Below are 17,708 nucleotides of genomic sequence, written 5' to 3'. Positions count from 1 at the left end.
GTATTGTCTTATGTCTTTATCTTTTCCCTGACTATTCTGATAAGATAAGATTGTTTAGTTGCAATTTTTGATAAGGAAGTATAAATGTTATACTCAATATAATATTATTATGTTGTTACACCAGAGAGTAAAAAAGTGGAATAAATATTCTATTAGCATTTGCATTGGCAATACAATTGTATCCCTTCTATATTATGTCATAATTTTTGTTTTTAAGATTTCCAATAGTTATGTGGGAGGAAATACAACAATGTTGACTACTTAGGGCACATGGTTAATTGTAAACCAACAATAAGTTTTTATTTATAATATAGTTTGTTACCCGCTCAGGTTAAATTATCATGTCTAAATGCAGTAATTTATACCTTTATAGCTGACTTCAAAAAAAGGAGGAAGTTCTATGTTGATCTGTAGTATCTTAGACTCTTTGTACTATGTTTTTATTACAAATTAAATGTTTTTTATAATAATTCTTTAAAATATGTTGTTTTGGTGACAAGGATTAGTCTCCAAATGACTATATTAGATTGAATGTTATATTTGAATGTTTTATTGCATTCAAATACTTTCTAAATGCGAAAATTTTTCTAGTAAAAATAAAATTTCTGGTAGGTAGGTAACTATTACAAGTTGAAATTTTGTCTTTATTTGAGCTGATCGCTCCTTCCTATATAAGTACTTCCTTTATTGTAGTTATCTTTTTTAATATATAAGTTTGCATTGGCTAAATTCTGCACTTGCGATGAAGTACGTTAAACATCTTCAAATTAAGTTCCTATTCTAAAGATGAACCTACTTCAATATTCTGAACTACAATGTCAAAAAAATTTGTGACCCCATTTTTTAAGAGAAATTAACTTTTTACTCGCATTAAAAAATCATTTGAAAGGTAGGCTAAGCTAGCTTTGAAATAGGTATAATTATAATATTCCAATAAATATACAAGTTAGCTACGAAACTTGTAGATTGTAGAATAATCATTTTACGCCTACTTCAGGTTAGACGCATTCCGCTTCCGTACACTTCGCTGATACACCTACAATACGTATACATACTTAGCTATGACTATGTACAAATAAGGAAAAATGATGAAATAATAAGTAATATATCTGATATCTCCTACCATTTTAATAAAGTCCGCCTTTTTATGAATAACTATCTATAACTAGTCTAGCGTGTAGGTCCTTCTTAGTCTTTTAATTTTGTTTAATTAGTTAGTTAGGCAGGTAGGTTATGACTTATGTAACAGTACCATGAGTTCCTTGTTACCCTTCGGACGGTTTAGGGTTTCATATTCAAATGGTAGGGAAAATCACAATCCTTTTGTAATCTAAGTCACAATCCTATTAGGTATTAAAACGCGTTCCGTCTGCTTCTGTCTTGTCAGGCTGTAGCATGAACCGGAACAGCTCTAAAATTAAAAATTGCATGAAGGTTTTGATGTGATTTTTTTTAATAACATCACAATTTACAATGAAATATGAATACTAAAAACTTGATAGATATTTAAGGGAAATAATGCCTTACGTGCGCGAGTCAGACTCGCATTTGACCGGTTTTTTTCAAATTCGATTTCCCGGTTTTATATTATAATTTATAACTATAGAATAGTGAAGGTTCAGGCACAGATTAGAGAATAGTTACTTCGTAAGTTCAGGTAATAATTTGCTTTAGAGCGTGAAATGAAGACGACTTATTAAAATTATTAGTAATATTATTTCATTCTTGAAATCATCATGTTATAAAAAATATTGACCACTATCTAATAGGCAGGTATTGCGTTCACAGTTCACACTTCACACCAATTGAATTTTATAACGATCGTGAGAATATTTTTAATGAAACTTAAGATTTGTGGGTACGGAAAAGATTTCTTGTTCTGGTCTGTTTGGTCAGTAACTCAGTAGGCAATAGAGACAGGTCATCACATAGACTGACTTGGATGACCTTGGTCGGAGCATCGTTACGCTTCATTATCTATAGAGATCAGTGTAATAAACGACCTTAATTCAATTTATACGTGGTAATTATTGTTTTGGTAACGCAGCACACATGTGCTCATAAACTAGGTAACTACCTAAGTATAGTTATTATATAGTGCATTTGGGGGAATGGAGAAAAGTGAATGGAGATTTTTTTTTCAGAGTTCACCATGGTAGCTGGTGACTGGTGAGTCGTAGGCTTTAGGTACCTATTAGGGCATGTGATACAAAAATATATACATAACTACATATTTAAATTATAATATTATGTACTCTAAAAACTTAACCTTCCAATTGGTTGCACAGTAACTAGTTAACTACCGTATAATTTCTTTATTTCGCATATCAGTAGATTTATTATTTACAAAAGATAGTGAATGAATATTCACCATAAATAAATTATTAATGTTGTTCATTGGTTTTCTTTGTGTATCTAGTGTGGTCACCTCGATCAATTGACTAGGAAGGTAAAATATAAAGGTAAGTAAGTGGTGGGTGACTGGGTGTTAAGTCAGCATTCCTAATAAAGGCTGTTATCGATATTGCGTCGACGATTACAGCCTGCTCCTAATTTGAGGTGTCATTCACCTGCTCTCATTGTTATTACAAGTCAAACCACGTTTTGCGAGCACCAATAGATTTTTAATCTATAACCGGTTTCGTGACTCAGACGAATGCGAATGATATTAGACATGCATTATTGATTACAAAATTTCCGGGACGTTCTAGTCGATTATTATTAATTTTAATTTTAAAAACTGCACGTTATTGAAATATTACAGCATGCAGCTTTTATTAAAGGAATGAAAGTTCAAGTTTATTTATAAACTGGAAAGAGGACAGCAGATGTGCGATTTCGTATGATCAAGCATCCTGCTTGATGGTGCGAGAGTGTGAATGACCTTAATGTTTATCGCTTTCATGAAATGCCTGACTTAGATCATGGTTTTTAAACAAACATACCTACGTTGGGCGCTATGCTAATTTCGTATTCGTGATATCTACAATTAAAACCGTTGTAGAGCAGTTTTCCTTGGTTATATTTAAATAACAATGTAGCTAACATAATAATACAATGACGTCATGTCTAACGCCTTTACAGGACAGGAAAAATGTAAAACGAAAATTACTAAATTTATAATAGAATTTGTACCCATAAATTGAAAACTTCGGTATCCAAATAGCAACAATAAAATGTGAATGTGAATGTGAACATACACAAACACAAACACAAACAACGAACAACGAACATCGAACAACGAACAACGAACAACGAACAACGAACAATGTGAATGTGAATGTGAATGTGAATGTGAATGTGAACATACACAAACACAAACACAAACACAAACACAAACACGAACAACGAACATCGAACATCGAACAACGAACAACGAACAATGTGAATGTGAATGTGAATGTGATTTTCGTCAAAACCTTTACTTATTTATATAGGTAGCTATATTTAATATTATACATCTATATGGGTATTTTGAAAGTGCATCCACAGTCCACTACAACTTGAAACTCCAAAGACACAACATCAAAGAGGCAATTCGATATAACTTCTGAAAAATTAAAGAAAATCGGTTATTTCAATACATATACCTACTCAATTCAGTTTTTTTGTTGTATGTACATTTCATGTGATTGTTATTTGTTGATAATTTTAATAATAAAAAAGGTAATTTAGGTTATTTGATTTCGGAAAACATTTTTTTTTAACACTGCTATCTTTGAATATCTTACCTCTAACTGTTATATATGATTATATTATAGGTACTAGCGGTCCGCCCGTGGTACATATGAAAAATAGATGTTGGCCGATTCTCAGACTTACCCGATATGCACAGAAAATTTCATGAGAATCGGTCCACCCGTTTCGGAGGAGTATGCAGACTAACATTGTGACACGAGAATTTTATATATAAGAATATCAATTATCAAGTGGAAGAATGCCTAAGAATTTTCCTTAGCAATTTGTAGTTGAAATTCTTAACTCGAAACTGCATGAGGTGCGTCGTTATGCATGGTAAGGTATGTATGTGGCTACGTACGTCAATCTAGGTTATCTAGACATGTAAACCCACAATGCTTACACGTAGGATGTATCGTAAGTGCATGTAAGTGCCTACATATTGTTACGATTTACGAACTTATCAAGGTCATCGCATACGGAATGCAGTACCTACCCAGTCATCAATTTATTCAGTCTCTTTTAAATATTAGGGACAAACTTTTTTGATAAAATTGATACCAACTGTAGAAAGTCTAGTAAAGTATGATATTAACTGTGGTAGAGTTTAAATTTTGCAAGTAGGTAGTCTAAAATGGAAATATATGTAGTCGCATAATAATACCTATATACCTAGGACCTAGATTTTAAACTCCTGCCTAAAAAATAAAGAGAACATATATTTTAAAACTTTAAACACAGATAATATATAATAAATAATAATATACTAGGTATAAACTATAAATGCTATGCATATTGTAGGTTTGCCTTGTTATTTTTTATATACATATACATATTTAGAAAGATAATGAGTTCAGTCTCATTTTGATATGATTGCATTTTAACAAAAAAACGGCAGAATAAAGATAGATAACGCACTAGGTAACATCCTATTTACCAGGCGATGAAAACCTACGGAGAAATCATCGTTCTAGAAATGGTCATAGGTGTTACATACATTTTTGGTATGATTATTGGAGTTAAATTAAAAACAAATGATGTTTGTATCCGGGTGAAACCTTATGTGCGAGAATGTTATGTTGGTACCTACTTTTTTATAACGTTTGTAGGTAAAGAAACCCTTAAAGTGCTCCGTCCTATATTATTGAGAGCAACAACTTTTGAATAAACATAGAATTACCATTAGGTATTTTGTAAAAACATGCCACTATTCATTGAACTAATTTTTTTGATACAATTTCAGAACCATATTAATATGACACTTCACTATCACTACATACCTAGTATTTATAAAACATAGTCGCTTTCTCTGTCCCTATTTCCCTATGTCCATTTGTATGCTTGAATCTTTAAAACTACGCAACGGATTTTGATGCGGTTTTTTTAAGAGATAGAGTGATTCAAGAGGAAGGTTTTAGTAGATATATAATTTACTAGCCGCTCCGCGCGGTTTCACCCCCGTGTCTCCTCTCCTGTTGGTCGTAGCGTGATGATTTATAGCCTATAGCCTTCCTCGATAAATGAGCTATCTAACACTGAAAGAATTTTTTAAATCGGACCAGTAGTTCCCGAGATTAGCGCGTTCAAACAAACAAACAAACAAACTCTTCAGCTTTATAATATTAGTATAGATGGTATAGATTAGGTTTTAGACAAAGCGGGCGAAGCCGTGGGCGGTAATCTAGTAGTTAATATAATGCAAAGGTACTAGGTAGATAATTAGATACCTTATTAATTAAGATTAGTAGTCCTATCCAATCTCTAAAAACTTGGATCATTATTGAATTAATATTTTTTTATTGTGACTGGTTGATGCAATATACAAATTTGATCCTTTTTGTCTACGCCGTTTTTACTATGCTTATAATTTTTTACGTAATATCCAAGAATGAATCTCCTGAATGAACCGCCCACAAAACATTCTCAAGCATATATTTACTACATCAACTATTACAGTGTCGTGACTAATTTCGTGATTTCATACAACTTTAGAGTTTTGAAAATAATGTTCTGCTGAATTCAGTGACTCTTTTCTTTCTTTCACAGAAAAATATTTTTTGTTTAGGTATGTGTAATTATGTACCCAGTAGTTACTTTGTTTACTCTCATTTATTTTGCTTGTAAAACAAAATTACATTATAAGTATATTATCTACTCATCATAGACCTACATAATAATATAACTACTAAGAGGGTTCAGGGTACACTCACATAATACCCAAGTTTTCAGTAGGATCACCTACTTACCAACTTGCTGATGTTTAGGTATACTGTTTGTGTTTATCTCATAAGTAGATATTTAAACCAGTCATTCGTCAAAATAATTAGTCAAATTTAATTCAATTCTTTGATTTCGACACAGTCAACTACGACATTTACAATATGTTTGTAAAGGTAATTAATTCCTCTTAGTTATTTTTTTTTTAACTAGCTGTGCCGTGTGGTTTTAGCCTTGGTCGAATCCGCAAGCAGAAGCAAGTATAGCTTACAAGCTTTCCAAACGCGGCCTCGCCCGCGTTTTTCAAGAAAAAATCTGCATAGTTTCCATTCCTGTGGGATTTCCGGGATAAAACTTATCCTATGTGTTAATCCAAGTTGTCCTCTATATGTGTGCTAAATTTCATTGTAATCGGTTCAGTAGAATTTGCGTGAAAGAGTAACAAACACACACACATCCTCTCAAACTTTCGCATTTATAATATTAGTAGGAAGTAGGATAGAAAGTAGGATGCGTTATTCCGGTAAATATTCCAAGAAAGCCAAGAATTCTCCTTTTATAGACACTTGAAATAAAAATTTAAAATAGTTTCTAATATACGCTGAAAGCTAAATGTTTTACGTAACAGATAAAGAAAACTGGTGTAAAAGCTTTCAGTCGTAAAGACATTGTTTACTTTATTGTGTTCTTCTATTAGTGGTAGCGTAGGTGCGGTATAGATTAAATTTCTGGGTTTATCAGTGGTCACCACTTATTTATGTAAATTAAGTATTAGGAAAGCTTAATAAGGGGTCTCAATTCACACTCATCATTTGGAACTTTAAATTATGAATTATGAAGCACAATTAGTCCAATAAATATTGCAACTTTCGCATTTGCATTAAAGAATTATCAAAATAATGTGGGTAGTGAATTCTAAGACTTTTAACATTTTTCAGTAAGCGACACAAAATTAGGAAGTGGTTAGTTGAAACTAAATTGGAGCTAAAAACAAGAAGGTAGGTATTACTATTGAGAACTACAATGGAATCACTAAGAAGTTCATTTTTTTTAATAAAATACCATGTTACGAAATATTGCATAGGTTTAATACAAATTCTATGGTGGAAAAGGTAAAGTGCTTGATAATGGAAATCTAAAAGTAGATTCTAGGGGTATACATACTGTTAAATATTTAAAAAGATTTGTGTAAAGTTGGCATATTAATGTTAATGAACACCCACAAGGAAAAGATAGATAATTAATTTGAAATATCCCTATATAAGAATAACACATTATTAAAAAAAAACATCACAATATGTAGGTTGTAGAAGAAGGTTACGACGTTTGGTCGTTCGTCAGACAACCTTCAAACGCCTTCGTTACTATTAGCAGTAAAATATGATAAAATGACGTAACTAACTGCGACGTCATTATCATCATAGAATACTTGAAATTCCATGAAATGCTTGTTTTACTTTGACTAGCTACATGGGGTACTTATTAAATTTTAACGACTATGATTTAAGTATATATTTATTTAATTTTGAAGTTCCCAAATATTTTTTGTCGATTTTGAAATCAGAGTAGAGTCAGAGACCATGAAAGTTTGAGATATTTAAAATAAGATTCTTGTTTTATAAAATATCTAACTACAAACAAGTTATTAGTAAACACGTCATTGTGTAAATTCGAGGGATTTAGGGACATATAAGGTTTGTTTCGTAGTATTGGCACAACGATGAACGTGGGCATTTATTTTTCTAAGAAATAATACCAACGACAGAACTTGCTATTCACAGATATAAATATCTTAATGAATAACAAAATGTGTTGTATCGAAGATGAATGCCATATACAGCAAAGACCGATCCAGATACTATGAATCACGATTAAATAACGTGGTGATACCACCTCCTCGCTTTGTTTCTAACACCATGAGCTCAAGATGAGTGACTTGTGGAGTTGTGAGTAGTAGATGTGGAATGAGCGAGAAATATAGTGTGGGCCGAATGACGCCGAGCGACTTTGTAGCGACGTTCGAACGTGAGGCTATTTAAAACTGTGCGCAAGCCCCCTGGCGCCGAGTCGACAACTAATGATCAGTCCTGCCTTGTCTACCAACGAGTGCAAAGCGACATCGTGAATTGTGTTTACACAAGGACGTTTTTCAATTTTCGTCAGTGTTTGTTTAGTTTCAACAGTTTCCACACTACACAATCGTGAAAATGGCTGACAGTGGTCTCAAGAGGAATATTCCAATTAAGCTAGGAGATTTTTCAGTTATCGACACAGAGTTCTCAAGCATTAGGGAGAGATTTGACGCCGAAATGCGCAAAATGGAAGAAGAAATGAGCAAGTTCAGATCAGAATTGATGAACAGAGAGAGCAACAACTTCTTTAAGAGCACCACAAGGTATTTACGCTATTTAATTTTATTTCAACTTACTAACCAATAAATTAATCATTCGACGGTAATTTCATTTCTCAATAATTGACTTCGCATATATGGATGAACATGTGTTATACTTAAAGCAGTTAACTCGATTATCTTGAATTCGTTACGCAATTCCACGAATATTGGATACTTCATAAGTGGGCGAGTTCATTCTTAAGCTTCCAGTTACATTATTATTCTGCAATAGTAACATTGCTGCTCAAGTTTCCTAAAAGGGAATCTTGAATTAATGAGATAGGGTTTCGCAAGAGTCGCCCACTTGGGACGACCTCGACGACGGTTCCACGAAAGTTGTTATTCAAAAGGCATTATTCGGGATCATTCCGCGGAACGGCATCAACTGCAGACATCTCAGTCGGCTCCATTTAAAGCGTGCAGCGATACGTAAGCCCGACCCGAGATGATGTCATAAATAGAAATAGCGCCGGCCGGCGGTTCCGAACGTGAGCAAATTGTTTATAAAGAATAGGAATGTAAACTGTATGCGTAATGAAGCAGTTTTCACACGGTAATAAAATGAAATTGGCACACGATGAGATCGAAAATCAATGATATTATACCAAGTATTATACCTATACAAAAAATGTCAAAAGGTTTTTCATTATAAAACCTACTTAATAAAATGGTAAGCATCCACGACTAAAATGGCTTAATATAATATATTAGACAATCAAATATTATCATCAAAGCCATATTATATTATATCGATTTTAGGACTGTGGTACCTACAGGGTACTATGGAAACAAGCGGACCAACTAAATAACAACACATTGGGTGACTGAATAATGATTTGTATATCATAGGTACCCGTACCTGTTACCTAACAGTATTATGTAAACAAATTGCAGGTATCATAAAATAACTAGTTTTACGACAATTTTTATTATAGTTATCCATACTGCGCGAAACCGACTAGGTACCTACGTAACTTTATGTTGCCGCTGAAATGATGTTTATTCCATACGACCTAGTTGAAATTAATGCGTTCAGGCAGTTGTTGACTTCTGTGTATATTATGTAACATTCAGGCGTCATGTAAAAATGAGGTTGTTGGCAGGTCGCGCCCGAAGGCTAAACAGAAAATATTTCTGAAATTGTTTCTAAAATTCATCAAATCTGTTACGATCAAAAGCTTAATTGAAGTTTTTATCTGGTATAAATTCACAATGCATTCAATAAATATATTAACCTTGTATTATCTTATCACAAATAAGTATATTCCATAGAAATCTAAATAACAAGACACATAGAAGTGCTACAATGTCATAATTCGTATGAAAACCGCTGTCGCCAAAATCAACACATTCAAACCGAAAGCTAAACAGTACACACAAGTAAACTATGCCTTTTATTGGACAGCTTGATTTTAGTGAAAACTAACTTATCTATTAAATTAAGCTTTTGAATATGTATCCTAACGCACGAATTTACGGTTTATTTTAGAATAACATCCCTAAGTATATGAGACTTTTTGCTCCAATACGAACAAACGTGATAATAAGAATGGTCGACTGTGTCATTCATTGTTATTTCGATTACTATGGTGACACTCGTAATACTTGTAAATATTCTATAATTTTAAGGAAAAACGGCATTATTTCAAAAAAAAAAATATTTTCCGATGAAATATTATTCCTTTATAAGTATAATTACAACTTGTGGAAGAATTTCCGCAATGGGAATTGCTGAAACACACCATGTATACACTCATACGTCTCCAGAGCAACTGAACAGTGACGAATGCACTGGTGATGTGCAAATCACCTGAGTGGCGACAAGGTCACGCACGCTTACGACTTCTAGTGTCTTGTTATTTAGATTTCTATGGTATATTCACACAATTATCAACGATATTAACCTATTCTAAAAACCAGGAGTTACTGTGTCTGTGTGTAGTGAAACCTTTTAACTGTCATGCTAGTCCAATAGGTTTAAATATTGGTGATCTATTTCTATGCTTTATATGCTTAATAATATGCCGTATCCCTTTTAAATTTATGTAATACCATCCTGAAATCTTCGCGCTTTTATAATATTTTATTTAGGTACTTTCAATTGTTATGGTTTCAAAAAAACTAACAGAAAATATTGCCTTTTGCATGTCTTACAATTTCGAATCTGTTTCCTCCGGAGGAGTAACGAAGTCTTCAGAGAGGTAAAATGCTGGGTTGTATGTATTGTATATGTACGTATTATAAAACACCTTTGCACTATACTAACGTGAAGGGATTTGTATCTATATTGGTATTAGCAATAATTAGTAATTACACGCCATAGCACAGATTATACCTACGAGTTACCTACCTGCACTTATTTAAGTCGTATAAGAAACACTGGCCTATCGTATGTATTAGCTATGCTATAAACATGATAATAAACCCACATAAAATTATAATACAGTGTATCAAAAATGTTGTAAAAACTCATATCTTAAGTAGATAATTGACCGTGATCGACATCGATATATTGGGATTATATTGGTGAGATCATGTTGTTGACAATAACCTTGTATGTGCACTCGCGGGCGTGACATCAGTTGCCTTGTGTGTTGTCATGATCAATTATAAACACGGAAAAATTATCACTTAGATAATATACCACATACTGTGACCACATAGCTTAGCTTCACAGATCTCTGTGAAGTATTGATATTCTGACGTTTGCGAAACCTTCAACATTAATCGGTTTTTGATGACACCTACAGCTACGAACCGAATAAATAATTGAGTACCTACCTATAATAACTTATACATCACTAAAATAAATAATTTTGGAGCAATATTTTTAAATAGGCTTAATAATGATTATTATATTAATATTTCTACCATACCTAGGTACTTAGTTACCTGACTTATCGAAGATTGTATTCTTTGAACTGTATATTATGGTTTGGTAAAAAAAAATATCAAGCACTTAGTAGTTAGGTGCATTATAATTTATAACGTTATCTACCTACATGATGAAAATATTTTACTTACATTAACCATTTAATTTAGGTAAAGACGTTATTACCTAAAAAAAAGTTATAACAATCCAATGTCAAAAAAAAACCTGCACGAAAAATAATACGGAAACTTCAGTTGCCTACTTAAGTATATTCCGTTTGAGTTTTTCCAACATTTTACATAAAATAATTAACTAAAAAGTAGAAATATATAGTTACGTACGTAACTTTAATTAAAAATATATACATTACACATTTATCATGTTTATATTACACGTAGTTACCCTTAAAATATTTATTTTAATAAGTATGATTTTGCATTATTCATATTCGTACTTGTAAGTTTTTTTTAATATTCCCATAAACCCAAAGTTATTACAGTTCATTGCTATTTCCCGGTGCCAGCAAAATTGATATTTTTATATAAAAAAAAAAAACGTTCGTAATCAATACGCGTGATGTTACAGTACAAATAGACCGGGAGATACTGACACAAAATTTCGAGTCATTTGTAACAAGGATGGCGGTTCTACAGGGGTCTTAGTACGCAATGACAAAAAGAAAAATGATGGTCCGAACGCTGGTACCGGTGGCTTAGTCGCGTGGGCGTTTGTCGAACTCGTCGGAAAAATAGCGAAAGTCAAACGATTTGTAACACAAAAATTTTAGAACTTACCGATAGCCCATAAAAAAGTAGTAGGCGGTAGTGTCATGCCATACTTTTCCGGTGTGACTTACAGCCCGCCATACCGACGCGAATGTGTTGATTTAAATAAAACAATCATTCAACCATTTGTACCAGGCTAACTTTTGCACAGGTAACTATCGTCGTGCAGCCATTTACGAAAATCGCCATGCCATACTTTTCGGTCGATTCCAAATGGTCGCCATACCGCCGAAAATCTGCAAAAAATTTTTATTTCGCCAAACTTTTTGTACCAGTATTGCATTTGGATTTTTGGAGAGTATTTGATAAAATGTGACCATTATTATATTTGCCATACTTCTAGTAGGGGGAAAAAGTGCTGTCATACTTGAAAAATTAATTTAGTATTAATTTATATAAGTGAAGATTTCCAACACCTAGATCTTTGAAATTTTGTATTTATATTCGTTGATCCTCAAACTTACAGGAAAAATAAGTGCCATACTGTTACAAATCGTTTGACTTTCGCTATTTTCCGACGAGTTCGACCAACGCCCACGCGACTAAGCCGCCGGTACCAGCGTTCACGCCATCGTTTTTCTTTTTGTCATTGCGTACTAAGACCCCTGTAGAACCGCCATCCTGTTACAAATGACTCGAAATTTTGTGTCAGTATCTCCCGGTCTAAAACATATAATTTAAGGTGATTTATGCGATTAAAAAGCGTGGGCAGTTCGTTATAAATAAACACATATTTGTACACAACAATCAGTACACAGTTCATGTTGTAGTGTTATTAAATGTCTGCCTTTTCCCAAAATGTTGCATGTCGCAATGCATTTATGATTTGAATTTCTTTCTTATCAGATTGTTGCAAATGCAAATAGGTCTGAATAAAAACTTTTACGAATAAAATACCTACGGAGCATTGCCCTGGCGACATGCGAATATAAATAAAAAAAGAATTAAAATTAATTGGTACAAAGGACAGTCGTTAAAGGGAATTCAAATATTCCCTTTAATTAAAGGGAATTCAAATAAAAGTTGAATACAGTTGAACCTCGATAACTTAAACCTCGATAACATAAAAACCTCTATAACTTCACAAAATAATATGTTCCCTTCCCATCAGAGCCCAAAACCTCTTTAACTTAAAATACGCAACCTCTATAACTTAAATAAATAATCTCTGTATTGGCCCTCAATAACTTAAAGAAATGTTTCCACAACCTCTATTACATAAAATTTTTTGTCAATGAGTCATTTTGAAAGAGTGTCAAAACAAAAAGTTTCGGTATTTATTGCTTGCACGTGGTAACTATGTATTGTTAACGTAAACAATACATTACCTATTGTTTGCTTTATCGAAATTCTTCAAATCTTTGCGGCGGTTAGCTTTATGACAACGACTTCCTTGCATCATAAGTTTTTGATCGTTGTCCTGGAAACATCACTTTACTTACTGTGTGAAAAAACTGGCTTAAAATTAGTCCAAAAAGAAAACTAACAACCCTCACCTACGCTGATAAATTAAAAGCTATAGAAGCAGTGAAAAATGGATAGACCCTTGATAACTTAAAACCTCTATAACTTAAAATATTTTGTGTTTCCCTTGGACTTTAACTTATCGAGGTTCTACTGTATATATCACATGAAGTAGATTACTATGTCTTATATTTGGTAAACGAAGGTTATCACCTTCCACTTATCATTTACATAAGGTCACTTTCACTCATTTAGTATTTTATCAATTTAAGTAAACGAATAAAATACCCAAATGCGGTGTTGATATTGTAGTCTCATTGCTATCGTGTAGTACCTACATAGTTGATAGTAGTAATTATAATAAGCGCAACAAAGCACAAATTTTACATGGAAACATGTATAGCTAAAATGCTTTATAAATATTTATTCATATGAGTTTTATTTTCCTTTCACCAGCTCTACCACATCTTCACAGCACAGTGACGGCAGACAGTTAGCAGAACCCAGTCATTGGGACAGCTTGAACTCTCCCTTAATCCAAGACGAAGGTGATGGCAAAACTCTGAAACTCCGTTTCGACGTAAGCCAATACACCCCAGAAGAAATTGTCGTGAAAACCGTCGATAACAAATTATTGGTAAGTGCTCGCTTGGAAATCGGTCAATAATAAACCATTTAAATTTATTCATCATTCAAGGCTGGCAATCCATTACATTGTCCCTAAATTTCTGTTGATATTTGTTTTTTTTTACTACATATTCAAGGTGCAAACAATGCCTCAGTATTATTTCGAACGCAGGCAGAATGCCAAAGATCCGCAACATGATGGCTCCTGTGTATTAGTAACGTACCTAATAGCTTTTTCGTAAAGAGTAATAAAGTTTTGGTGATAAAGTTCTCTGAACTGTTTTAAGTAGCTATCTCAATAAATATTTTATCGTACTTAACAGCCCAATAAAGTAACGAAGCGGAAAATGATTTTAAAAGGTCATTCTGACGAAGTTTAGAAATGCGCATTAATTAAATAAAATAAACATGTTTTAGGAACAAATTATGTTAGATGATATTCCATCTTTCCAGGTCCACGCCAAGCACGAAGAGAAATCAGAAAACAAATCAGTATACAGGGAGTACAACAGAGAGTTCCTACTGCCAAAGGGCACAAACCCCGAGGCCATCAAGTCCTCCCTTTCTCGCGATGGTGTGCTGACCGTGGAGGCGCCTCTGCCGCAGCTCGCTATCACCGACAGGAATATCCCTATCCAGAAGCACTGAGAATCTCATAGCGGTCTACTAGACAGCAGCTATTCCATACTACTGTTAATTAATTATTTATTATAATTCTTTACGTTTACGTTAGGAGTATTGAAGACCTTGAGATATTTATTTTTGAATTTTAATCATAATGAATCTCAAAGTTTATTAACGAGTATGTACTAATAAATTTTATTCAATGTTTTTTTAATATTATAGTACATACTGAATTCTGTGGCAGAGGAGAACAGTTGTTATTTGCACTGTTGATATTAATATTTACTTGAGTCGAAGCTTTCACTGTGATTGTTAGAAATTTGTGCATATTGTCATGCATTTCTCTCACTCTATTAGATGTTTCAGTGGTATGAATGAATAAAATGCACTTATTATTTGATGAATTGTTGTTGAGCGGAAACCCATTATTTATGAAACGCATCAAATTAATAAGAGCAAATTACGGCCTAAGACCGCTTGGCACGGAGCTTATAAACGTGTTCAATGTTTTCATGGACATAAATGTATTAAAATAGGTAAATTACTAAAATGCCTTTAACGCTACTTACAAAAGTCCATTCACTTTAACATTAGTCTTAATATAGGCAAGTGTAATGTTATAATGTACCATTTTGCAATACATAGCTTTTTACTGAACACATTTATATTTTAGTACAAAATTGTTACAGAAATTTTAGATGTCAATAAAATAATAAACGAAATATAGTTTGTGTATTATTTCCCAAAAATTATTGAACATTAGATATTGGTCTTCGCAAACTCAAAGATGTCATAAATAGGTCGGACTTCCGCCTCAGGAAATGAGTGACTCGATAGGTGGATATTCCATTGTTACGTTGGGCAATAAGAAAAGGAAATTCCAATTATAATGCTCTATTCATGCCGAAATAGGTCTATATCTAAAAAAAAAAAATATATCATCCCACCAAACTTCTTCTACGCATTTCCTACGCAATATTTTTTTATTTTTTCTACATGTTCAAGTAGCCTGTATAATATAGTTCATATAAAAAATGTCAATCACATTACCATTATATTGGATTTTTCGTTCATTAATATTGTTTATATCAACAACATTCTTGTCGGTACAAGGTGATTCAGAGTGCAATAATCTAGAACAATGTAATTTTATAAAATGAGTTGATAAGGCAAAAAAATATTAGCACTTGTTGCTAGATGGAAAATATTTACCTACTTAAATATCAAGATCAAGACAAGACCAAATCCTATTGTTAAAATTATTTCTACATATGCAAAGCTAAGTATGAAGTTGACATAAAACAGAGGTATTGTTTGTTTGGAACAATAGACATGGAAAACAGGAGGATATTATTTGAGGATTTTTTCTTGAAAATCTACGATTTGAAATTTTAACTACCTATTGTAGATTTTATTTAGTTAAATGTGAAATAAATGACCTCTGTAGTGCTATTGGTACTTTACTACGTTAACAGAGAACATGTTACAATAATATTGTTTATTTTACGTAATTGATAGTATTGTGCCCGTGGTGTAGAGCAATAAAAACTGAAGTACCTACATAGAAGTAATGAATAATTAATCGGCAGGTATGGTTGTTACTTGTTTATTTAATTGAAATGTATTGTGTATACGCTGCTTCAACTGTTCCAAGGTTATGAAGGTGGTATACGGGCATGTATGTGTTTATAGACTTATGTAATATGTATATATTATGTAAAGTATAGCGGAAGCTAATAGGTATGACCGTACTGTGAAAATAATTTGACAAAGATTTCGTTGTCCACTTTTTTGGTGTTATACTTTTAAATTATTAAAACATTCGGTTACTTTTATTATTTTTGTTGCTCACTACTCATGTCTGTTAATTAGGATTTGACTCAGAGTTATGAATCAGCTTTGGTAAATGCCAAACCATTCTAAGTGTCATCAATTAATTACGTCAGCTGTTATACTTTAAACTCCATTGTCGCTAATTGGTTTGAGTCTAAGATAAATTAGTTAATTCAGATAAAAATATTTTAATTCAAACACTAATTTGCATTGGGTTACATAATAGTGTTAGTTTTGGTCAATTATTTATTTTTTAAATTTGAGAAGACAAAAAATGCAGATGTTTTCATAAGGCTATAAATATCCGGCGTATGAGCATCTGCTACGTGATTATAATAAAGTGCTGATTTCATAAAATGGAACAGAGCACTTACAAAGCGTCGGATTTCCGAACCATATAAAACGGAGCACAAACATAGTAGGAAATTTATGTTTATTTTTGTGTATTTTGACAAAAATGAGTCAGTTTTATTATTCTTATATAAATATTAAATAGCATTCGAATTAGATTGTTTTGGTTGTATTTGTAGAATAGACACATATTCATTTGTGTTAAAAAAAAAAGTATTTGTATAGGTTAAACAATGCAAGAATCATTTATCATCAATTGACAAAATCTATTTATGGTCAAATAATACCTAAATCACCTTAAATTTTGGTATTATCACGGAATTTAACAGTTATAAAAATTTACAACATAGTACGCCACATTACCAGACAGCGATTTTTGATAGTACATACAGTAAATTATAAATTTTGAGCCGGAGTTCCAGACGCGATAATGAAGTAAGTCGAATAAAACAACTAATAAATAATAATAGTCCATTAGTCACGCGTCATAAATACCGTTCATAATAATTTACAAAATCTTAAATCTATTTGTCACATAAAGCAGTCAGCCCACTTGAGCTTTATGACTGTTTGCAACAAATTGCGAACTATGGCTTCCTATTAATTACACTTGCGGTGCATTCTCTTCGCTGCCAAATGGGTTTCAACTCTACATATATACTCATATATGTTAAGGCCAGTGGTTATGAAATTTTCAGGTCATAATTTCCAATGTTGCGAAGTAGGTTAGTATTGCTTACATCATCGTGATGCATCGCTTTGCCGTCGCCCTGAATAAGTCGGTTATTTAGGCAATTGACGAAAATAGATGAGACTCATTCATACGAAACTGTATGCAAGAGAACGAGCAGTTAACATTTTTATG

The 17,708-nt window shown here is 32.7% G+C and overlaps 1 protein-coding gene across 1 annotated transcript; it reads left to right on the top strand.

Annotated features, from left to right (window-relative positions):
* The first annotated feature begins 7,900 nt into the window (after nt 1-7,900).
* LOC149902348 (heat shock protein beta-1) lies at nt 7,901-15,381 on the top strand. The gene is made up of 3 exons (XM_090109797.1): nt 7,901-8,290; nt 13,865-14,045; nt 14,489-15,381. Exons 1-3 carry the CDS (start codon nt 8,103-8,105, stop codon nt 14,681-14,683), a joined length of 564 nt encoding a protein of 187 aa, XP_089965923.1. The 5' UTR covers nt 7,901-8,102; the 3' UTR covers nt 14,684-15,381.
* Nucleotides 15,382-17,708: the final 2,327 nt, after the last annotated feature.

The sequence above is a fragment of the Colias eurytheme genome, chromosome 15, assembly GCF_061535395.1.
Source record: "Colias eurytheme isolate Ceu_HAF_F1 chromosome 15, ilColEury1 Martin Lab GWU primary, whole genome shotgun sequence".
Taxonomy (NCBI): Eukaryota; Metazoa; Arthropoda; class Insecta; order Lepidoptera; family Pieridae; genus Colias; species Colias eurytheme.
Note: the sequence above shows the minus strand (reverse complement) of the source record. Positions and strands in the feature narration are given on the sequence as shown.